Source organism: Ammodytes marinus (assembly GCF_949987685.1).
Source record: "Ammodytes marinus genome assembly, chromosome: 21".
Lineage (NCBI taxonomy): Eukaryota > Metazoa > Chordata > Actinopteri > Uranoscopiformes > Ammodytidae > Ammodytes > Ammodytes marinus.
The window spans coordinates 21831439-21856544 of record NC_137225.1 but is presented as its reverse complement, the minus strand read 5'-3'; the positions used below and the strand labels follow the sequence as shown (position 1 = coordinate 21856544).

The 25106-nt window shown below is 40.9% G+C and overlaps 1 protein-coding gene across 1 annotated transcript in view; it reads left to right on the top strand.

Moving 5' to 3' along the window:
* The first annotated feature begins 2341 nt into the window (after positions 1–2341).
* LOC307268116 (cadherin-18) overlaps positions 2342–25106 on the top strand; it is a 71448-nt gene continuing 48683 nt past the window's right edge. Inside the window, exons 1-3 of the mRNA XM_080050639.1 lie at positions 2342–2693; positions 16988–17282; positions 22955–23074. Of these exons, the coding sequence (XP_079906765.1) occupies positions 2463–2693; positions 16988–17282; positions 22955–23074 (646 nt within the window). The 5' untranslated portion in view covers positions 2342–2462. The remainder of the gene's footprint in view (positions 2694–16987; positions 17283–22954; positions 23075–25106) is intronic.

Genomic DNA, 25106 nt, shown 5'->3' with positions numbered 1-25106 from the left:
AAATGCAAGAAGTGCAAAGGGAAGACTTGAGTGGAGTGAGATATGTTGCCTATTTGTGACAGTGGGGATAAAATATTTTTTGTAGATGTTATTTTGTGCCAACGGGACCCTGTAGCGTCGACCTGATGGCAGTGACTCAAAGGATTGGTGGAGTGGGAGGGTGGGGTCCTGTGTGATTGTATTGGCTTTCCTGAGTACTGACCGGGTTTTCTGTATGTTCGATGGTTTTGCCTGTCGTAGCTTCTAGTTTAATTTGATATGGATAATAATACATCTATTGGCCACACCGTAGTCACATTTGAAAGCTCAAACTAAAAAGAAAAGCTAGTTAAGCGAACCTTAGTGCTGAGAATAGTTATAGCCTATGTTGTCACACAGCAGGTGTACAGTGGTTTTTAAGTGTAATCAGCAGAGCATGGCAGGGCTGGTAATGTCAGCGAAAAACTACTTTGTCCCGTTTTTGCAAGTTGTTCAGAGCTGAGTCTGTTAAAAGAAAAGGCGTCACATCTCACTGCATTGCAACCTAAACAAGTTTCAGAAATGATTTGACGTCACACCGAGGGGCATCGAGGTCAATTGATGATATGTCGTCTCATTAAATAAAGAAAATAGTGAGCACTGACAACATTTTCCATGCTTTTGTATCTCTTAAATAACATATACAACCGTACAATTCACCCAATGACTACACAATTATCCACTATACCTCTTCTTCAAAGCCCACAAGGTTGCACATACAACTGGAATGCACATTCTCAACAGAACATCACTTTGAACGCTTAATAACACAGGAATTTACCAACGCTTGCTGTTATTATTCACTACTTCAATGTCATCTTCAACAAATAATTTTGATTGAGAAAACCAGTTTGTTTCTGTCTTTCACATTCCACTGCAGCCTTCTAATAATCCACCCTCAGCCTTACGTAAGTCGTAAGAGTGGCTTGATGTCTGTCCTTATCCTGGTAAAATGTCTTTTTTTAAATATTTTTTCAACACTACTTATTCAGTGCACTGCATGAGTCACACACTAAGCCCCTGCAGTATGCCCCAGCCGTGTTAGACACAACATCCGATTCAAACCATTTTTCCAGTCTTTTTTTTTTTTGACAATAAAAGCCGAGTCCCCTTTTGTGTCACAGGGTCGCGGCTGCTCCGCTCTGATACATGAGTGTGACCTCGCGGGGCAGTATCAGTCACAGCACAGCGCTCTGACCTTACAGATATGGACGACCTTTCGAAAGCACTTTAGTTCCTCCAGTCCAAACGTATTTGTATCGTGTGCAAAAAATGGCAACAAAAAAAAAATGGTCGGAGCCTCTGTGTCCACTTTATCACAGTCATCCAGTTTGAAGTAGCCTGGCTCCGCCCGCCTACATACTTCCGCCCAAATTTCATTTTCCCTTCAGTAGTCAGTCTGGGGCTGCGGTGAATTCACGTGTTTGAGCTCAGGAAAATTTTCGGCCGTCCAATCAGCGAACAGAGCAAGTGGCTGAGAACGATGACGTCGAAGTCGCTTTCCAGTTTCAGTTGAATGCTGCGACCAAACGTTATGCGATTGATTGGCTGATCCAGAGTGGCACTGGGCAGATCCAATAGTTTTAAACTTCAACAGACACCCGCCTTCAAGTGAGTGAACGTTTGCCAAATAGAGCAGTTCCAGACCTTCTGTACAAATGAAATGAAGTATGATGGTCTGGTAGCACCAGGCTAAGTTTGAAGTGCATGTCCTCATCTAGTAGGAGGTGTTAGTTGCAATTTAAAGGTGTAGTCAGTGATCCTGGGACTTCTTGTTGTCAAAATCGCTTTTGCTGCCTTTCTGAACTGAGCATTGACTAACAAAGTCCAGTGCTAATACACAGTTTAGTGTGAAAAAAAAACGGCAAAAATGGTTGGAGGGCTGAAAACAAGACTTTCTTGTTGCCTCTGTGCACTCTATCAAAGTCATCCAGTTTGGAGTGCGTGTCCTCATCTGTGAGGATTGTCCGTGTTGCAATTTAATTGGAGGGAATTAGTGGACATTTAGCTTCTAAAATCCTTCAAATTAATCTCTAACTCTCTGTCTTTCTCTTTCCCCCTACCTTTCTCTCTCACAGGAAATCCATCAGAATGGCTTTTGGGATTAACCTCTGCCCTTGGTGAAACTACCCAGAAATCCAAGTCTATTTGTGCACGGTATCTCCCAGGCTTGGATATTCCAATATGTAAATGAATATCACTTTTTTTTCTCTTTTTTTTTGGGGGGGTGGAGGGGGCAAACCTCCAGCTTTGGGCCATGACCCTTAGAGGATCTACTTGGACTACTATTGACTTAATTCGGATTTAGGTTTTTTTTCTGTGATTTTTGCTGGGACTACTGCACGGGGGCCTGCAGCGGTGGCTAGTGGGTGTGTTTGCGGAGGTGGAGGGCGGACCTCGCCACCTTGGAACTTGGGGATAACTTTACAAAAAAGCGTGGCACCATGAGGATATCCGCCAGCTCCTGTCTGTGTCCCTTTCTGGTGTGCCTCTGCTTCATACAGAGGAGCTATGGGGCGGGCCACCATGTCCCCTCCAGGTTGCCCTCCAGGAATTCAACCAAGCTGGCCAACGGGGAGACGGAGGTGCACCACAGGCCCAAGCGTGGTTGGATCTGGAACCAGTTCTTTGTTTTAGAAGAGCACATGGGACCGGATGCACAGTATGTGGGAAAGGTAAGGGATTTGGTTTTTCTTATTGAACTAACTGCAACTGTGAAAGAAAAAGAAAGAAATCTTTTGATCCCAGGGAACTTGCCTTTGAAGAGCTTACTTGGCATTTCCCTCTCCCTCCTCTTGTTTATTGAGAAATGGGTTGCAGCAGGAGCAAGCTGTTCTTATTGAGGTATACAGTAGAATGCCACGTCGGCACTATTAGCACACTTTCTTCTTCTGATGTGGAAATTCAGGTCTCATTTGTGAAGCTGCATGTGTGTGTGTGTGTGTGTGTGTGTGTGTGTGTGTGTGTGTGTGTGTGTGTGTGTGTGTGTGTGTGTGTTTCTTTTTGCCGTCATTACGATATCTGACTGAATTAGTCTTGTGATAATGTCCAAAGAATGTTTTATTCCCTGTAATTAAATAGCACCTCACAGCACAGCACAGTCTGCCAACTCTTGGAAGCCGGCTGTGCTAGGAGTGGACTCGGTTTGAGAGTCGGAATAGAGTAGCCCACCTACCATCAAGTTATCTTTGAAGCTGGAATATTAGATTTGGTCTCTCCGCGTGGGGAAATTAACCAAGATTTGATCTCTTGGTGGGGGGAATGAACCACAAATTGAAGAGTAGTGCAATTGGGACACAGTAAGCCAGGAGCCTGCGAGTTTCAAAAAATAGCACATCATTATATTGTCATTTCAAAGTGATTGATGGACTGACTTGCAATGGTGTATGTTTTCCCTGCTTGTGCATTGGGTACAGTGTATAGCCAGGTTTGTTGGTTGGGTGGTGACTTCTCCGTTAGCTGCACAATAAGCCATGGGGAGCTGGTTAAGTCCTTTTTGCTCGCAGATTGCCTGGCCCCTTATCTCTTGAAATGTGTTTCCTCCGCTGCAGTGATCATTATTCTAGGCACTCAGGCACAGGCTAATCCCCTCAACCGCACTCCCACAGAACCAGAAATGAGAAAAAGGCACAAAGCTCGTCTGACTGCACATATGTCAGTATATTTCAACTACGGACCCAATTTGAAAGGGGGAGGGCAGAAAGAAAAGCAGGATGACATGCTTGGGAAAAAATATGGCGAGAGAGAGAGAGAGAGAGAGAGAGAGAGAGAGAGAGAGAGAGAGAGAGAGAGAGAGAGAGAGAGAGAGACAACAAAAACAACATATCACTTTCCAGCTCAAATGTTTCCTTATTGAATAATCCCAAGGGTTTTTTTTAATCGCAAATGCTAAAGCTGACAGAGCAGGAAATTAAAGGTTATTTATTGGCGAAACATGTTCTTGCTAATATTATTTGATGCATGAATGAACCATAAAATCCCACAGTGCCCAAACAAAAATAATCCCTTAGCGTTTCATGAGGCATGTTGTCCCGAGACAATGCCACTGATGTTTTGAAGCATACTCAAAGTGTCAGATTGGCCGAGGCACAAAATAGCTTTAACATTAAATTTGTCCACTGCTTTCAAGTTCAGGATTGTCTGGTTTGCTGGCTGATGAGTTATAGTCCTACCTCAAGGGTTTTGCTTGTTGATCTGTGTCTGTGTGTGTGTGTGTGTGTGTGTGTGTGTATGTGTGTGTGTGTGTGTGTCTGATGCATGCGTGTGTGTGTGTGTGTGTGTGTGTGTGTGTGTGTGTGTGTGTGTGTGTGTGTGTGGCGGCCGCCGCTGATGAAAGCAGAACAAACACAAACAGCTAATCCTGGATGATAATAAAGCGCTGAGAAGAAACATAAACATTATTAAGGAATCAATTTGACATGCATGTTTAAAGAGATGAGGTCTCCAGATGGTTAGCATAAAATAAGCATTTAATTATGTGGGATGGGACTGGTGTGTGTGTGTGTGTGTGTGTGTGTGTGTGTGTGTGCGCGTGCAGTGTGTCCTAATGTGGCCAAGAGACAGAATGACCCTTAATTAGACAAAGACAGCAGAGGAGGAGGAGGATTAATGCACTCGGTACATACTGCACTGCCTTCTTTTTCTTTCCTTTTTTTCTTCATCCAACCTTCGCTTGATTAAAAACTTTGGACATTAGCGCTTAGCAAATGAGCAGTTCCACTACGGGGGAATTGCCAACACTCTCTCTCTGTCGATGATTGCAATCATCAAGGTATGACAAGTTTTCAAACAGGACAGTGTTTAATAAAAAAATAAGATGGGTCGAAGAGTTCAAAAGCAAATGGAAATTCCAAAGTATCAACACAGAAAAGAAAAAAAAGTGTGCTAAGATATCTCCAATGTCAAACATTTTTTTTTAAAGCAAAGCACAACAGAAGACCTGGCCTTGGGCAGTTGGACATTTTTATGACATGTTTTACCAATACTCTCTCACAAAAAAGAACAGCACAGTGGTGACTTCTGGGAATAAGTAGTGAAACGGCCAGCCTGACAAGAACATGTTTAATCCCCCTGAGGTATGCCAATAATCCGCTAGTGACACCTTAACAGGAGGGTGGGGGACCGGCTGGTGGTACATTTGGGGAAAAATGACAGCTTTGTGCATGAGTGAGACACACATGCTTGGGTTAGGGTACAGAGCCTGTACAGATACTATGACGGTAGACGAACCCCACTCACTCTCCCAATGGGAGGTGGTGTGAATGTCTTCATGTCAATCAGGCCCCGGCAGAGTGCTTTGAAGTGCAGTATGTAGTCAAGACAGGTTGCAGACTGGATGGTAATTTTGAGAACACGATTCAAATCCCCCATAACTCCCGAATAAGTATGAACCGAAGAAAAACTGTCTGCTGTAACTGATAGTGAGTGGGCAGACGTGGCTGCAGCTGCATGTTGGATGAAAAGAAAACATATCCTTGGTCAGAAAAACCTTGAATCGAATAACTATTGGGTGTCTAGCCGCTGCTAAAATATATACAGTAAATAATTGAGATTTTGACAGAATGGGTGCATCAACCCCCAGACAAGGAGGGCTACCCACCCTTTGTTTTATCCCACGTTCATTTGGAGAGCAAAGTAGCAACCTCTGAGATAGGTGTCTAGATGTTTTATTCATACATCTAAAAATGGATTGTGCTGTGACAGAATAAGGCAGCTGTCCTATCTTATGTTCTCTATTGGCTTGCCAGTGGAGAGAGAGAGAGAGAGAGAGAGAGAGAGAGAGAGAGAGAGAGAGAGAGAGAGAGAGAGAGAGAGAGAGAGAGAGAGAGAGAGAGAGAGAGAGAGAGAGAGAGAGAGAGAGAGAGAGAGAAAAACGTGAAACAAGTTTTTTTTTTCTACATAAAATTGCTTTTCACCAACACTTGCAATGCAATGGAGGAGACACGTGCGTGGAGAAGGGGGATGTGTTTTACTGTCAAACCAGTGGAGTGTAAAGGAATTAACAAGGAAATGTTCCAACAGCCATTGTCACTTTATGACTGCATCCTGGCAAAGAAACGGCAAAAATAACACTTAGCAACCACTTACAAATGTTGGGAAATGCGGATACTGAGGCATGCATATTGAGCAAAAGGGTGCCTGTGTTTGTATGTGTAGTATGGCTACAGTTAGTGATTTGTTTTCGTAATGCAGTATACTCAAAATGTGTTCTTCAGATTGCTTTTTTTTTGTGTCTGACTATCATTTGTTAAACCAAGGATTTTCAATTCATAATGTATTGTGAGAGAACAACTGTGAGTTATCTCTTTTAAGAAGCGTCAAACAGCATATTTAAAGTCAGGTTGGTGACAGCATGCGTTGATGTCTTTCGGCCAAATTGGGGAAACCTGAACAAGTAATAAACATAAAACGGACATTTTTCACTGTGTGAAGTTGATATGGATAATGTATTGGCTCCTTGTAATCGTTGGCTATTTACACAATGCTGGCATTTATTTGGAGTGTATCGGTAGAGCAATGGTCCAATATTAAGTCTAATGCCTCGTTTCCACTGTGCAGTACTGTTCTGGTTTGGTACGGTTTGGTTTGGTTTGGTAGAGAATAGTAACCCTTCCACTGCCGACAGTGCCTTGACTGTAGGTGGGGTATATGCCAGTCAACGGTAGCCCTTATAAACAGTCTATTGCACTGGCTTTGGTAGCAATGGCCCGCCAATGAATTCAATAGAGAGGATGAATGCCACGCAGTATAGAAAGACCTGTGTGCCGATTTTTTTCTCTCAACTCTTGCAGAGGAGATTACACACACACACACACCCAGTCCACATTTGCTTTAGCCTACACATTACAACACCAACTCCTGAGGGCGACATCTGGCTCTTCAGCTGTACAATGTAACTCTGTTCACCAGCCTGCCACGAACTGTCTGTCTGCTGTTTGGTGCTGGACAGGGAGCATGCAATGGGTTTTCATGAGATAGTTGTGTTGTTGTTGCTGCTAACAGCTGCCCACTGCATCTGGATTTAAGAAAGATGCACCCAAACTGAAACAGACATTGAAGCAGAACATACTAGCAGACATACTAGAAAGAAAACAGTGTAGAAAATGGGACCGCAGAGTTGGTTGATAATTTTCTTTTTTTGTGACAATGTCCATATCGTTAAAACAAACAGATTGGTTGGTGTGCTACTTTTAAAACAATCCATTAAAAAATCAATGAAATGAGCAATCAATATTAACCCCCGACATGCACATAAGGGTCAGTGATGTGTGTGCACAAAGAGATATACATTAATTTTTCTCACCTGTGTTTGAGGCAATTTGGATCAACAGTTTTTTTCTTGTCAAGGTAGTGAGGCACATCTTCATCTAGTCAGGGATATACATGTACTGTATGTATCTACAGTGCTGTGTCCTTCAAAAAGTCTCACCTTCACCAAAACAATAGATGCTTGAATACAAAGAAGGATAGTATTAGTAGCCATATGAATGAACAGTTGAATCTCCATTGATTCACCCACTGCTGAAAATAACACTTAAGAAGTGTATGTCTGCCGTGTATGTGTGTGTGTGTGTGTGTGTGTGTGTGTGTGTGTGTGTGTGTGTGTGTGTGTGTGTGTGTGTGTGAAGGCATGCATGATGGCCCAAAGTGCATTCCCCTGTCCTCTGACGTTCAAACATATTAGCGCCATTTAGACACTCAAGACTAAAAAAAAACATTTCCCTTTTCCGCTCGCTGCCAAGAGCAAGAGGCAGCAAACATGTTTTCTAAAGCTTATCTGCTGACGGTTTTCATTTTCAAGTCCCGTTCCAAACATCACATTTTTAGAGCAGGCCGTTAAAGAGGGAAGGCCATTAAAAATGAGTGTCAAAACGAGTTGCTTCCGAAGACTTCTCATAAGCTCATTACTGTACATCAAGAAGTCAACCATTCAACGATTCATTCTGTGTTCTGTATTCTCCCCTGCAAGATGTCAAAATTAGAGGACAGCTATTAGGGCGGACTCTCCTTGGTGATGTGCCTCAACCGGCGATGTCTTCAGCCCGCCCCTCATCACTGTCTGTTGATTGATGGTCATTAGTGGGGGGGGGGAGGGGGGAGGGGGGACGCTCCATCATCAGCGTTGTCCTGTGTGACTGTTACAAATCAATCCCAGTACAGAATAGAGGGGGGGGGAGGTGGTGTGGGGGGGATGCTCAGGAGCAGTTGATTGGGAGGGAGCGTGGCCAAAATGGTGGTGATAATCAGACAATCAAGCACGCCCACATAAAAAGTGATTAAGTCCTCTCGAGTGAAGTAAAAAAGCGCAGAGATTTAATCAAAAACCAACTCACCCACCCACCGGCCCACCCCCCCCCCCCCCCCCCCCCCCTTTCACTAATTGCAAATATGAAGCCGCGGCACTGATCATCAGCTAGGGCACGTAGATGGCTCATTTCTGCTCCCATCACCACCGTGCACATTGCTGATGGAATAAGGGCTCCACACACACGCAAACACACACACACACACACACGCACACACACACACACACACACCTACTGACTCAACAACCTTCAACTTTAATTTCTACATCAGCTTAGGCCTTGCTTTGAACATCAAAGCGTCAAAGCAATTTTAATGAATCTTCCCTTACTAGTGTGAAGTAAATGCCACAGCTGTTTGTCCAAACGCCGGGCTGATAACGAGAGTTGTGAAATACCAACAAACAAAACAAAGATAAACTAAAATGCTTGAGCTAGTGATAAAACATGTACAGCTATGTGTAGCCTTGGTGCATCTATGGAAAACATGGTTAACCCTAATGTAGCCTGTTGAGCTGTTGGCATTGGCCCAGTTTGCTTAACCATAACCACTGTAGTTATGTTATGATTTGTGCCTTGCATAAAATAAGATTTTGGGTATTGTGTAATTGTCAAATGCTAACTTTAATGTCGTACTTGTTCACATTTTTTGTTTTCTGTTTATAATGTGTGAACATAGCAGCATTACAAGCGAAATCCTTCAACACGAGCCCTGTGCAAACCAGGCAAGCCAGGCACATACATTACGTGGATTTGTAAAAATTTAATATGGCCGAGCTATTTCATGTAAGTGGCGTTCGCCAATAATGCAATCCAACCGGGCACATACATTATCAGGATCTGTACAATGAAAAGGGCAAAGCGTGCGCAGATGAGAAAGAGAGGGGGCCACATACTAGATGAAGGTCAAGCCGCTAATAATGTACCAGGATGGCACTCGATGTGTGTATCCGCCTCCTGCCAGTGTGATGAAATTGTGATAATTGTGTTCCTTGTCATGTACTTTTTTGAGAAAGTAGATATTTTTCCACGTTATATTAGAGTTTTCGAGCGCGGGGAGATTAAGTCATTCTCTCGACTGTATACCTGAACCAGGATATGAGTTATTTGTTGTTAGAATTGCAGCCGTGTGGCCCAGTCAGCTATATTTGTGCTGCAGATACATTGGAATGAATAGATTAATTGGCATGTTGGGCTGTGTCTAATCTCAGACTGAATGCTGTAGGCCATGTTGTTATATTAGTCAATAAATATAGAGCTGAAATGCGTCATCCGCCGTGGGTGAACAGGTTAATTGGTGGTTATGTGTAATTTCAGAATTTTTTTGCCTTTCCATTGGCAGCTTCCATTGGCAGCTGCAGGTTTTGTGCGAAACCATTTCTATAAATGAGGTTAGATATTCGTTTGAACTTGTTGTTGTGTGTAGTTGGTGTGCGAGTATAATCTGTTTTGGTGGAGTAGAAAGCTGGCTAGAAAATGTAATGAATTGTCAATGTTTGAACCAAAACAATTAGATGATTAACAGATTATTCAACTGGAACAGAATTTAATGTTTGTTCCAACTTCTGAAATGGGAAGTTTTGAGGCGTTTCATTGCCATACATAATGAACTGAATACATTTGCCTATTGGACTGTTTGTTGGATAAAACAAGATACATGATGGCTCTACCTTCGGTTCTGGGTAACTAATGTTTTTTTTTTTTTTTTATTATTATTGTACAGCCAAAAAAATTAACAATAAATCAAGAAAATAATCACCTGATGAATCTATAACGAATCAGTAGTTGTAGCCCAAATCATAATCATGAAACAATTTGATGAAAAATTGTTACACATAAAATAAAAAGATATGAGTGAAAATGTGTCTAATAGACTGAGAAAATAAACCAGTTTATAACATTCATGACAAACAACATTTATTCCAATTGCACTTCATTGAATAAATCGTCTTGGTTCTGCATTATTAAACTGGGAGTCGTTTTAACAACCAGTGTCATCTGATCAGATCTTGGTATGATTTTGTCAGACAGAAGTCCAGAATCTTTAACTGGTCATATTGTAATTAATCTAAATATTTATATGCATCTGTCATGTATTGATCTATTAAAACTTACTATATTTCATTAAAAAAAAAAAAATTCTATGTAATTTCAGTATTAGATGTAAAGGCCATACTTAAATGTGTTTCATTAATTCCAGTTATATATTTACATTTAGTTATATCCAGTGCTAGTCTTTGTGTCCACTATAAATCAGCTGAAAGAGTAATATAGTGATTTGAAAATGGCTGGTTCATATAATAATGCCCACTTTCTAGGCAGCTTTTAAGTTTATCTGATCTTTCATGTGGTAGAACAGATTATTTGATTATCAAACTTTCAGCGACCAATGTTAATCCTTTGATTGTCTCGTTTCTGAATCTCTTTGTAATTTTCATCGAAATATTCCAGTCTGTGCTTCTACTAACTCATCCTTATACAATTGTTCATTTGTCATCAACTCCAACAACAGACTTAGTGATTCAATAACTATAATAATCGTATATATTACAGCTCTGGGGTTTGATTACATTTGTGACCCAATGACTTCCATTCCATTATCCAGCATGACAACACGAGTAGAAAGCAGACAGTATTTGATGTGTTACAAATCATTGTGTACCGGCAGTTATCTGTCAGGTTACGAGGACTTAGCTTTCTTCCCTCAAACCCCACCCCCCACCCTCTCCACGTAATTGCCTCAGACAGCCGAACGAGTTGTGCGACGGTGCCAAAGGTAGGCTGTGAGCACCAATTAGCTTGTGAACACAAACACTGTTCCTGACAATACACAAGTACACTGAGCACCCAAACAGTAGAAATGTCTCTTGGTGACGATAGGAAGTGGGGAAAATACACTCTCTCACCGGTTGTTCCTCTGGGTATACCAGATGAAATCATAAGCGAGATTCTCCTTGAGCTTGGATTGTTTCACCTGGCTTTTAGAGACCCCTAGCAAACTGTGATCCCTCTTAACTCCTCAGAAATTCATTGCCAGCGTGAAGCAACTAAGCCAGATGCCAGTCTACTGTTCCACTAGTATTTCATAAAGCCGTCCGTGGAGACAGACAGAAGAACACAATCCCTTGTTTTGAAGTCCCAATAGGGGGGGTGAAAGGGATTCTCGTAGGATGACAAAACAACAAGGTCATAATTTCACCTTTTCTCATGTTGCTGTGTTCCTGGATTTTCACCCCGCATCGCTGTGTGTAGGGGTGATTTCCATAATATTTCCATTTGTTATTTATTGCCAGACCTAGACATATTCTGCAATTTTTTTTGCGCTGGTTTCGTTCCTAACAGCTTGCCACATGCAGTGCTGAGTAATGCCATAAGCTCATATCAGGCCCTGCTCGGCGGTTTAACAAAATTGACACTAATTACGTTAACGGGAAGCAGTCATGAAATTTTCCGTGTGATCAAAAGGAATGGAGTATAAATAAAATATCCCAACCCTGAAGCAGCAGCAGCCTTCTGCAGAGTAATGATGAAGCCCCCGTATTTGAGTTTGTGTGACATAAATTTGCCCAAGGCCCCCAGTATTTTAGTATCAGCTTGGACCAATAATGGAATATGTTAAATAATAACTGTCCCCTAAACAGCATGGAGGGAGATTTCTGTCCACTCCAGCGTGTGTTTTTTGGCCTATTTTCCTCTCTTTGTTATCATCTAAGCAGTCACAGATGGTTTTGCAAACATGAGAGAGTTGTGTTGGCTGTTTGCAATGAGCCAGGAGGTATATCAGTATAAGATCTATCAATATTTGTTGTTGTCTTTTTTTTCCTGGCTAAGGCTTTACACTTTTATCTGGAAGGGTTTGAATTTACTTGAGGGTTTTAATAGATATTTGAAACAAACAGTGCAGGCTTTTTGAAGTCATTGGTTGTCCTTTGTTCGACACAATGCTGATCACTTCTTGTCTGAAAGCCACCCAAAATAACCAAAATATACATTTAACGTTTACACGGTTGTGTGTTTTTTGTTTCAGCAGGGAGAGTGTAATAATACAGTCAGGTTCTCAATCTCAGCTTCAATCTAGAGAGTTCCAATTGGTCTTCATGTTTTCTGTAACAATGGGCAATTCAAAGCCATTGAAAAAAAAATGGAGAAACAAAATGCAAATTGCTGCACTTAGATGTACATCAAAAGAAAGGATTATATGATTTTTCTTCTTTTCTTTGATAGAAAAACATGCGAGGAATATCACATTGGTTTGCAGATCTTTTCCTCAAGCTCACCACCATTCAGATGGTTAAGCCTGGCTGTATGTCAGACAAATTCTGCAAATTCCACCTGACACTGCTCACAAACTGTGTGAGTCTATGGAAATAATCAAAGGAGACCTAAAGGAGCATATCAAATTTTGTTATGAACCTCGAGCTTGATGCACCGAAATTGTGACAGTTAGAGGACGCCTTTGAGAGTATTTAGTGATTAAATCAAAATTAAACTGTAAATGTGTGTGGGTTGATTCGTCCCCAGTCCTCTGTGGAAAGGATCTTGTATTTTCAAGAATGTTGCTCAGCTGAAGTTGGAGATAAGTTCCAGGTAACTTGCATTATATAACATACAAATTGGGTACTGAGATTAACTTTGAACTCTTCAGTTAAAATGTTCTGCCAATTTGATTTTCAGATATACACATTGTGTTTGCTTATCATGGCTTTTTTAGTAGAATGCCGTCGATCTCTCTCGATTCGAGAACATTAAGAAACCGATTAATAAAAAGGGTCAGAATAAGTTTATTTCATATAGTATTTGGAAAACATTTACACACAGTGAAAGATGATGTGTTATTATGAAAGATTATGGAGATTTCAAACACCAATCAGGACACACCTAACATGCCAGAAAGTCCTCATTTCCGTAAATAGATCCACACTTAAAAACTCTTTTGTGATTTCAATGTTGAGTATCCTCCTTCTAGCCTGAGACTGCCGTACTTTCAACCAGTGATATTTGTTAAATGGTCCACAACCTGTTGACACTTTTATCACCGCATAGATTTTGGGAAAGGCAGTAGTGGCCATATGCATCATTGGTCTGCAGTTTGCTGAGCATGATTTATTGGCCCCTGCAAAGGAAGTCAATGGCCAAATTAACACACTGACTGGAGGCGTAATTTCATTTAGGAGCTAGATATATAGAGTGCTGCTGGACCGAATGGGGATATATCCTTTAGTAGTAATGGAAGTGGTCTGTCCTTAAGCGATAACTCTACTTCTCTGTATTATTATGATAAAATGCATTGTGTAAGAATTGGTTATCATCTATTTCTAAAGGTCTTCCACTATGTTAAAGTGTCCAGAAATGGGCTCAACCATGTTATAGCAGAGTGATCGGTCCCATCCACACTGCCAGTAATGTGCATGCTCTGAATTGTTGCTCTGAAGGTTGTGTTTCATTTTAGAACAATCTAGCAATTGATTAACTACTGATTCAACAAGATCTCTGACTCGTCATCTAATTACAGACTGGGTAGTTGCTACAGAAAGGAACAGTCCACTCTCATTAAGAGGCTGGCCTGCAATCAGCAACAGCCTTTTTAATTAGCAAATGTGTTTGCTAGCCCAAGTTTTGATTAGAAGTGTCCCGAAAAACCTCCAGCATTTGAGTTTTTAAATTACTTGGCTCTATGAGTGGTTGTGCATTTTTATTAGCAAAAAAAAGTATCTTGCTTTTTAATATAAATTGGAATAGTGGTTGGTTAGGCTATAGCTGTCCTTCAGGGTCCGTAAGGTACCCTCCTTTTCCCACCGCACATGTATCCTGATGCACTCTACAAGTATACATGCTGTCCACACATGTCTTATCTCCCAGCTGAGTTGTCTAGAGGTCTAGTGGAGGATCAGAAGACATAAAAGCAAAGGAGTGTCATGTGGTGTGGTCAATAATGGGTGCAGTGTTTGATGCTCTCAGTACAATACAGTATTCTACATTTCTAAATGTGGGTTACTGTGAGAGTAGACCAACTTATTTTACAGCTGTATTCTGTGATCCACAACACTGTTGCTATATGTCCCAATTCAGGAACTGCACCAGTCAAATGCGTTCAAAATGAACACACAGCCGTTGATTGGTCAGTTAGGTTTGTGAGTTTAAATTCTTAATTTTTCAAATATTTCAAAAGCAACATCATGTGAACCACATACACATGTTATGTAGCGTTCCAGGGGCTTGGTCTAATTGCCGGTGTTTGAAAGTATGTGCTTGCACTCTGTTATGTCCTTTATTGGATGATGATGCTCCAGGTGATTAACTTACTTTTAAGGTGTATTTCTCTTATTTGTTGGCACACACTTTGGACTTATTAGTGTACATACATACCTTTCATCTGTTTCATCATGTCTGCTTTTAAGTAGCCTTGGCTCTTTGGGAGTGTTTCATCCACTTAAATACCAAAGTAGTTGCCAGTTGGCCAAAGTATAATCAAACAACCATGAGTGTGCTGTTGCTTCTTTATTAATACTGCTCCTCACTTTTAGGGTTGTGTCTGTCGTTTTCTGGGCCAACACGAAAAAAGTACCATCAAAGGGGACGTTCATCTCTCATCTATAACTTTCAAACTTTTGCTACAAAACGATATTTAGTTAGTTAAACCAACCACGATGGGCCTTTTTTGAAAAGTCGTATGATTTTACATACATGACATTGTTATTATGATGTGATCATCAAGCAATACAATGATGTATTAAAGTATCTAGTTTTCCTATTGAGGATATCCCAATCAATTGTTATGCTCAAACAAAGATAATGCCAAAAGTCTGTTGGTATTGATTTATCCAATCATATCAAATATTCTATTATTTGTATTCTATAATTATTTTGTGTGGTTTAGGCATGTATGATTTTGGCTTCTGTAGAGCTGCATGTTGAGTGACAGACCTCTTATTTAGGTGATATATATGCTGCTAATTTAGCCTGGCACCAACCCGCCTACCTGCTTCCGCTCAATTTTCATTTCCCTTCAGTAGTCAGTATGGGTATATTCACGGGTTTTCTCCGGCAGATTTTTACCTGTCCAATCAACGAACAGAGGGAGTGGCTAAAAACAATGACGTGCACCAGTTTTCATTTGTAGTCAGAAGCCGGCGCATGACATACGTCAAGACCAAACGTTATGCGATTGGTTGGCAGATTCAGAGTGGCACTGGGCAGATCCAATAGTTTTAAACTTCAACAGACACCCGCCTTCAAGTGAGTTTGTCGTTTGAGCGATTCCAGACCTTCTGTACAAATGAAATGAGGTGCGATGGTCTGGTAAGACCAGGCTACTGCAAATTAGCATTCGACAGGAGAAAAAAAACGACCCTTTCTTGTTGCAATGGTTGTAATTGAGATGCATCACCTCAACATTGAAGTCCCTTTTTAAGCCATTTTGACATTGTTTTATCACCCTTTTCCCACAGTTTTCTATAATATCAATGCTTATCTAGACTATGTATATATTATAATGTGTGGAGGAGTAACACATTATCTCCTAAGAAACACAGCATGAATTATGTATTAGCACAAGTATGTGAATCTTATGTTCTCCTAAGACTTGCATACATTTATTTTTCGTTTGAGACGAAACCGAGTCTCGCTTTGGAATTCAAAGGGTTGCGTTCACAGCTCACTGATGTGAATCTACAATACATAAAACACCACCAGCACTTTCCAGTATGTAAAGCGTTGTCGATGCACAATGAAAATGGATTGTTCTGTTATGTTGAGCTGTGACATTTCCCTAAGGGATAAAAAGGCACACAAAAAAAAACCCATGTTTCTTAACATGTTTTATTCATGTATGAAAATGAAAGTGTTTAAATGATGATGTTACAGTGGGCTCGCTGGTTTGGAAAATTCCGTGGTATTGCAAAGTGTATTTATAAAGTACAGAACTGCAACCCCGACTGAAATGAAAGTCTTAATCCTCTCGGTGTCAATTATGACTGAACAAGTGGCTCGTTATTCTCTTCTTCCTCTCTCTCTCTCCCGGTCTCTCCATCTTCAAAAGTCTTGTAAGGATTTCCCCCTCAAAACTTTAATCTCTAAAGATGCATTCCAGCTCAGCGATGCACGTGTACAGTCGACCCCGAGAGAGAAATATTGAATAATGCAATGAGTTCTTCTGTGAGTCAGATGTTGGGGATTTTTTTTTCCGACGCTCAATTATGGCCTGAGTACCGCCGTGCAGTAATGTAATGCAACATATGCTATGTAAAGCGTTTAGTTTTTTTTTTGCAATGTTCTTGGTAGAAATATGCAGTGTAGGACTGAATTTATATTTGTTTTAAAGCCAGTTCCAATCCTTCAAGTGGACTAGGGCTGCAATTATTTATGACTTTTCATCAATATTACAATTGAATAATCCATCGTATATTTTCTCACTTGGTAATCCTCAGTTTTCAAAATATGAATTAATAATGAAACACAATTTCCGAGATAGCAAGCTGACATCCCCAAACTTGATGTTTTTGTCAGTCCAGAAGATATTCAATGTAAAATGATAAACCGTAGCACATTTGACACCCCCTGAATCATTGAAATGGTGAATGAAAAAACAATCCCGAGAAGTGTTTTTTTGGGCCCCATTGTATCCTCTGTATTGACACACCATCTGTCTGCTTTTTTCCCCTTTGCAGCTTCACTCAAACTCAGATAAAGGTGATGGAAACGTCAGGTACATTCTGAGCGGGGAAGGAGCCGGGACGATATTTATCATCGACGAAGTGACGGGAGATATTCATGCCACCAAAAGCCTGGACCGGGAGAGGAAAGGGCATTATGTGCTGCACGCGCAAGCCTTGGACCGCCACTCCGAGGACGCCCTGGAACCAAAGTCGGAATTCATCATCAAAGTGCAGGACATCAATGACAACGCGCCCAAATTCCCAGATGGGCCCTTTGTAGCTACGGTGCCTGAGATGTCTGAACTGGGTGAGTTGAGTTGTGCCTAAAAAAAACAACATGGGCCTTCAAATGATCGCCTTTCTACTGTCAGAAGCAGCAAACCTGGTTCTGAACATCTAAATGTGAGGGTTTTCTTTCTGACTTTTTTTTTGATATTCTGCATGCAATTTTTTAGAGATGGAGTCAGCCTTTCTCGACATTGCATGTTGTCAAAATATGTGATCCTCCCATTTCGCTACCTGTCCATGTGCTAAAAAAAAGCTGTTAATACACAGCCTATGATATGTAAACTGGCATGTTGCTATCTACGGTGGGCTCTCTTCGTTTACAAACCAGATTACAAAGCCTAGGCCGTGTATGATTCTTTTTTTAAGCACACACAATGTCGCCCATTGTGAGGAGATACTGTATTCACTGATATAAGAAAAAAGTGATTGTGACAATAGGCGCTTTCCAGAATTGCTGACTCCACCTTTATCTGTATCCCTGTTATCCCCATGGTAAACAGAAACAAATGTATTATGCTAAAACCCCTTGACTTTACATATATTTTGTATGTTTCAAATAGGCTCATGACCAAGCAAGTACTGCTCCGAAGTGCTTTAAAAAAAGAAGAAGTAGGTATTAGTATGAAGATCCGCGATCAAACGTGTCATTACCCAGTGCAGCGTTCTGGGTTGTCCTCTTGCGGATAATGTGCTCTACAATGTTTGATCATCGCTAAGCCAGCCGAGTCCTTTTCTTTTTCATCTTTGTTTTTTTTTTCTTCTGTTTGCTGTGATGGTTTCCCGGGTGGGAAGGTTTTTATAAAGCACTCAATAATGCCTCGGCAGCAGCAGCAGTGCCCGCCATCCAGACTGCACAGTCCTCCACATCACAGAGGCAGAGAAAAGCCTCTATGCACCTCCTCTGAGACAGCTACTTCTCCGTGTGCTAACATCTATTTTTTATTTCTTTATTGTACCGTTCTGTTTTTAGCTCGGGTTGAACAAAAGCCTCACTTCTTTTCTCTCAGTCCGGCGGATTCTGCCTCATAGCACAACAATAGCTCAAGAGCGTTGGTGCTGCTCACAATACTTCACACGCGCTCCTTCAAAACATATGTAGGTTGTTTAAATGGTGGCCAAGCTGCTGTCAGAGCAACTTTGCCTCACATATTCTGTAAGACAGTGAATCGGGGTTAGCTGACAGTTTATCGAAAATGTAACATTTACTGTATGTCTGTCCCTGGTTGTCTAAAATAATCTTCTTGGTTGCTGGGGAAAAGTAGAAGTACATATTAGAACATTTACCGAATAGGAAAAAGTACAGCTTCATTAGTTTTTTTTGCTGCAAATGGATGGAGATTTTGCAAAACGAATTAAATATGCAAACCCCAATAGACCTGAAGGCACCCTCTTGATAAACAGTCAATATTACCCTGAATGTATTCATGAATATTTATGAGCAGACATGCGTGACATGCAAACAACTTTGCCAGTTGGTATATGTGTTTCTGAGTTGGATGTCAAGTATGTGTGTCTTAATCTCTTCTAAACATGCTGCCCTGCCTTTTTTATGGAATCATATGCATTGGCAGGTACTGGATATGTAATTTTTTAATTTAATTTAATTAGAAAACGTAAAAGTTGCTGTGTCTACTGGCTGACAAAGATGGGCGTATTAAATCCTATGGACCCATAATATTTGTATAATATGGTAAAATACTCTTTCCGTATTAATTAGTGTATTGGCATCCTTTGTTGAAGTTGTAACTATGATTACTCATCTTGGAAGGTAGAGTCAGTGATTCTGGAGAATGCATGTTGTCAAGATTCCTTTTTTTGTCAAAAATCAGTGAATATCTCCTCATGATCAGCAAACTGTTCCGTAAAAGACAATATGCACAGCCTATGGCAATTGTATACACAGAGGCTGCTGTTTCTAACAGTATAACCAGATTATGTTTAGTGGTTCGTGACGAGATATTCACTGATTTGGTGAAAAAGTGATTTTGACAACAGCCATTCTCCAGAATCACTGACTCCTCCTTTAAAGTGTCAATGTTCACTGCAAGCTTCATCGTCTTCGCACAAAAAAATAATCAATTGCCATTGAAGACCCGAGGGAGAAAATCAAGGACCGTGAAGGGGAAAATAATTAGCCTTTTTTCCCCCACCCACCATTCTTTTGCTGATGTCCATTACAAGTAATTCCACTCATTCTGGCTTGGGCGTCAAATCGGCTGCAACAATCAACTGTCCTCCCACTTCACATCACTAATCCCCACAGCATTCGTCAATACTGGCGCTCCCAAAGTGCAGGAAAATGAGGCAGCTAATTGGTTGTGATGTTGCTTCTTTCTTTTTTTTTTTACCGCCGGCTAAATTGAGTAGCTGGGCATGTGCCAGGTATAGTCCAACACTACCCTTTCATACCTCCCCAATTCGATTGGCACAATGGTATTTTTTTTTAGAGTGCTAAATGAAAGAGAGTATCAATTTCCTATTATTGTATAAGTCCCAGTTGAGATGTCTCTAAATGGACATTCTGGATGTTTTAGTAGCTCTGCTTTTCCTGTCAAAACCTTTGCAGTTCTGGGAAAATCATTGTTTGATAGTCGTTTCAGGACCTAGAGGCAGGCGTTGTGGCTTGTTTATATGTATAGTTATAATTAAATGGGTTTTATTGGACCAAATGGACGGGAAATTGAGCATTATTGCACACAGGGGTAAGTGTCCGACCCTTTATAAACAAACAGAAAATGAAATAGAGATGTGGTAGTTGTACACAGAGAATTGAACACAATACTTTTGATGTATTTTCACCATGGCTTTTTGCCATGTTTCCAGTGAATGCTGCTATCCATCACCGGAGCACAGATCAATTTGGTGTTACTCTCCCATACAACCCCATGTTTGTTTGTTTTTTCGAATGGAACTTGCACATTTTGTTTTGCTTTCAAACTTCTAATCACTTTTTATATTTGATGGCATTACCTCTCTGAAAGAAAACCCCCACACTTGACGCTGTTTTGACAACTTGTATCCCATTAAGATGACATCTTATTTCAACCCCATTAAGTATCAAGCAACTTCTTGCTAAATAATTGCTGTTTCGATACAGAACACTGATGATGGGTCGTTTTGATGGGGGTTGTAATTTCGGTATCAGAGTGCATTCTTGATCTTTAACAAGTGGAACGTGTCTTGTGGTGGGAGTATTGAGGTCAGCAGAGGGAGAGAGATGAATAGAAACCTAAAGGCTGTGATGGAATGGAACGTAAAAATGCAGCGCTGTATAACTGAGGTCATAATGAAAAAGGATGGTCTGTACATGTTGAACCCAAGTACAGATTTCATAATGTTTATTCTGCAACATAATTCAATAGACATTTTCTAACTTGGTTACATGCTGTTCCTGCTGCAGAGTTATAGCATTATTAAGAGCTTTCATGGACTGCCTGTACTCTAGAAAGTTTCCCAAACATAGTAGCCATTTAATGGAAGAACAGTTGTATGGAATTCCATTAGACTGCATTACTTGTATGCAACCTATAATTGCATTTGTTAGGTTGAAGGCGTAGTTAGTGGAGGGGGTGTTACTTTGGTCTGCAATTTCTTGAAAAGTGGCTCTACCCCCACGTTGTATATATGTAAATGGCGAGGACTGACAATTACCTCCTCTCAATATAATGTAGTCCAGTAGAACGCCACTTTTAACTAAACCTCAGTGAAAAACGTATTGTTGAATTATACTTTTCCTGACAAAGGCATGTACCTGCTGTGATGAAGGGGCCACTGGATGTATGTATGCGATCATTATATTCATGTCTGCTCTGTGATAGTGGTTATCAAAGAACATACTCTCATTGAAATAACCAGGCAAAATGCAAGGTGGTATATATACTATTTATCCAACTATCCTTACTCCTTATATAGGGTGCTTCCTTCCCTTCAAATCAGTATAATATAGCCTTAATGACTTGATTTTCAATTCATTTCAAGGGGTTTAACCGTTACAAATAGTAATTGTGTTTCATTATAAGGGTACCACCTGCCTTAACACCTGTGCATACTGACTCTTGAGTTTCCGCTTGCTATTGAGTAGAATCAGACCTTTTAATGCACTCATCAGCCTAATGGTTTCAAATGTATAGTACTCAAACCCTCGAGTTGAAGTGCATTGTGAGCTATTGCGGGCGAGTTGTACAGTCGTTTAGGAGAGCATAATGACTGCATGGTAAGCCATAATATGTGATATTATGAATCTTGTTCCACAGTTTGAAATAAATAGCATTGTGTTGTCAAGTTAATTGACACACTTTACTGAGCTATTCGTCACACCAAGGTCACCAATGATAATTGTCTTTACTTCAGCCATTGACATAGAACAATCCAAGGTTTATTAATGAGATTATGAGCTCACTAATCACTTTTTCCTAGACAGATGATTTGGAGCTGGCTTGGTTTCCAAAGCAATCCCAGAATTGATTAAATCCAAATAATTCCCTGTGCAATTGTATCTGCAAAGGTATAGGCTTAGATTTAGAGTGGCCAAATACGCGTATACTGTGGAGCACATGGTTTATCAGGGGTGGCATTTTACTATGATCCTTCTGCTTTCCAAGGAAATATAAATAAATAAGTCATATCTGGTGTGACACAGAGGAGTGAGTCTCACTTAGTTTCATTTAGTTAACCTCCCGGAGGAATACATCTCAAGTGTCTGTAAGATGTACAGACCCTGGGATGTAACATATAGCTCATATGTCACCTAACACAATCGTACTGATGATTCGCACAAACTACCGCATTCTATAAGCCTGTAATGCAATTACCATGCACTCATCGTGCAATTAGAATGGGTTAATGGAGCCTGTAATGCTGTGTGAGCAACTCTTCAAGTGTTAAATTAAACCACAAAGGCTTTTACACAGGACTTTTAAATAACATAGTCAATTGTGAGCCATCCCTCTTGTTTTCAAATAATTTGTCTTCGCTTTTGTCATGTTTTTGCATTGAATGCAATTTCAAAATGCTTGAAAACTATGGACCAGTGCTTGTACTCATATGTAACATAGGCTATTAGGTTTACAGCTGAAAGATGTCTGGGAAAGCAACTTCCATGTGGTATGACTCACACACATGGAGGTCAGCTTTTGTACAGTGGCTTTGAAAAAGTGAATGTATTGCTATGTTTAACCTGTATTACATCATAGAGACAGCTAATTCATGTAGGCGATCATTTTTCCTGACTTGTTTTGTGTACGTATAAACCTGTTAGCTATACGGAAGGTAGCCATAGGACTGCCCATATACAATGTATTTTTACATTATTCCTAAAATAAGTGTTAGGTTGCATTTGGCTTATGAAACATTGCATTTGCTATAAGACTCTTTATCAACATGTTCATGTGTGAGTAAGCTTACCTCTTATTTGTGCTTAAAGTTACAACATTTCCGTTTCTTATGGAAGATTTGTCCAGACTCTTAAGTAGGCTATGTCCCCGCTGCTAACCTTGCCATCATAAACTGTCGTTAAATGTTTGTGCACAGTAATGCTCCTTGGATCGAAGGGCACCGGTAACTTGCTGCGAGATTTATGGCCAACATATTATTAAATCACATCTAGGCTGCATACTGGCATTTAAATTTGAAACCATTTAAAGAGACAATAATAATAGGGAAGTCATTTTGTTTTTCTGTGTTCATTTCTAGGTACGTCTGTGCTGCAAGTCACGGCGAGTGACGCTGACGACCCCACCTACGGAAACAGTGCCAGAATAGTCTACAGTATTCTACAAGGACAGCCATATTTCTCCGTCGACCCCAAAACAGGTGCGGTATGACTGCATGCTTAAAAAAAAAACTGAAACAAGCGCCCAAGCTCTTTCGAGCATGGCGACCATAACATTAAACGGGAGTCATCATTTTTGTTATAATCTCTTTTGTTGATCTCCTAAAGTGAGTATCAGGCTGTGAAATCTGTGCACCGTATGGTTCTAGTAGTGAACATCCTGTTCTGTTATTGTTGCTCGTCCCAACATCGTAAAATGCTTAAAAAAGGGCCACAGAGCCATAGAGTTATGGACTATTCATACCACTGCTATATTGTCTAGCACGCAACCCAATCTTTGTGGGCCATAACTAACTCCTCAAGGGGTCAAAGGAGACATTTGCCCCGTTAGAGAGCCATTGTTGTCTACCTTTGGAACATAAGGTAAAAAGCCTCAGCAGACAGTGCTTTTGTCTGAGAGGCTGTCCTGCAGAAATCTATTAAATGTTAATACAGCTTGTAAAGTGCAAGATATGTAACTTTAATATGCCGTTGCTGTTGCTGTGTTTTGCCTCTCGCTTTTGTCTAACAAAAAGAGCATGTGCGTGCAAGTGTGTGTCGGACGTTTTTAGCCTCCTTGCCTCCGCTACTGTCGGTTTAACACGAAACGGCAATCCACTTGTTTTGAATTGATTCATTGCCGTCTGGAACAACCGTAGAGAGCCCCCCCCCTTTGAGACTTATATCGCCAATGTAAAACACGGCTTTATTCGCCGAATGAGCAACACAAAAGCATTGCTGAATATTTTGACTGTATACCTCAAGGGGAGAAGACAGCTGGGGTTGATGGAGCAATTTCACAGCGACGTGCCGATGGCGGAATGCAATGCCAATATTTGAACGACAACTGGTATAGAACCCCATACACTTTGATCTCAAATATATATATTATTGTGGTTGAAATCTAGCCGTGTTTCAGATCATATTTTGACTTTAAAGATGATTATTCTGTAGGGGATTATCTTTCCTTTTTCCCATATGCTGGGTGTGCTTCTGGACACATCCACATGGCTTGTTTTGCATGAGCTGACTCGGCATGTTGTCTGCATTGTAATTCAGTGTGGGGCGTGCAAGGGAGTTATGGGACGTGATCGAAGGCTTATAGCCAGCTGCTGCACCCTCTCTCTGCACAGCGCTATTCCACCCACACATATACATTTATTCACGTCTGCTGTGTTGTTTTCGCCACAGGCAAAATACACTCCTACCTCAAATTAGCACAAGGAACTCCAGCGGTCAGTGGAAAAATATGCACATATGGAGGGAGTTGTACTTTGCATGTGATCTTTAATATGCAGTGCCCAGGTTTTAAAGCAGTTGTGTTGGCATGCTGCCATCCGAGCCACACACTGGGGAGCTGAAGCCGCTAGTGCATATGTCTCACAGTGAATTAGCTTGCTTACACCTCCTTACATGCACCTGGGTCCCAGTATGCAAAATGATTATAGTGTCACTAGGATTAAAGCTACAGTGCATATCTTTTTTTCATGTAAATGAATGTTGGTTACATTCACCAAACTAGTTGACACAAAGTTGATTAAGCCTATCAGCTCCACACAACTCTCTCTGTATTTCTCAGCGCTGCAGCATTGTGCCGCCCCCCCGACACCCACTTAGGAGCTCAGCAAAATCCCAAGAAAATGTTTCAGTTGTTGATTCTACTGCAAAGTAAAAAACGTGGACATGGAGCAGAAGGTGTGCAATCCATGTGCGATCACTGAAGGCTTACCGCATGTAGATGCTCCGACAGTGTTGTCGTAATTACTCCGACATTTCGCAGAAGTTACGCACTATAGCTTTAAGAGAACACACACATATGGACAAATTCACCTTTCCCCATTTGACCTTGGTCTGGCAGCCCGATACAGCAGTGGCATATTCTTGCAAGGCCCAGGAGGCACACGTTAAGGCCATTTGCGGACAGAGGGTAATGACCGTATTTGGTCTGCACATATGGTGCCAAAGGAGACTCAGACTTGACCCAAATCCTCAGCCAGCAGCAAAAGGGAACAGTTCCACCTGTGTTTGTGCTCC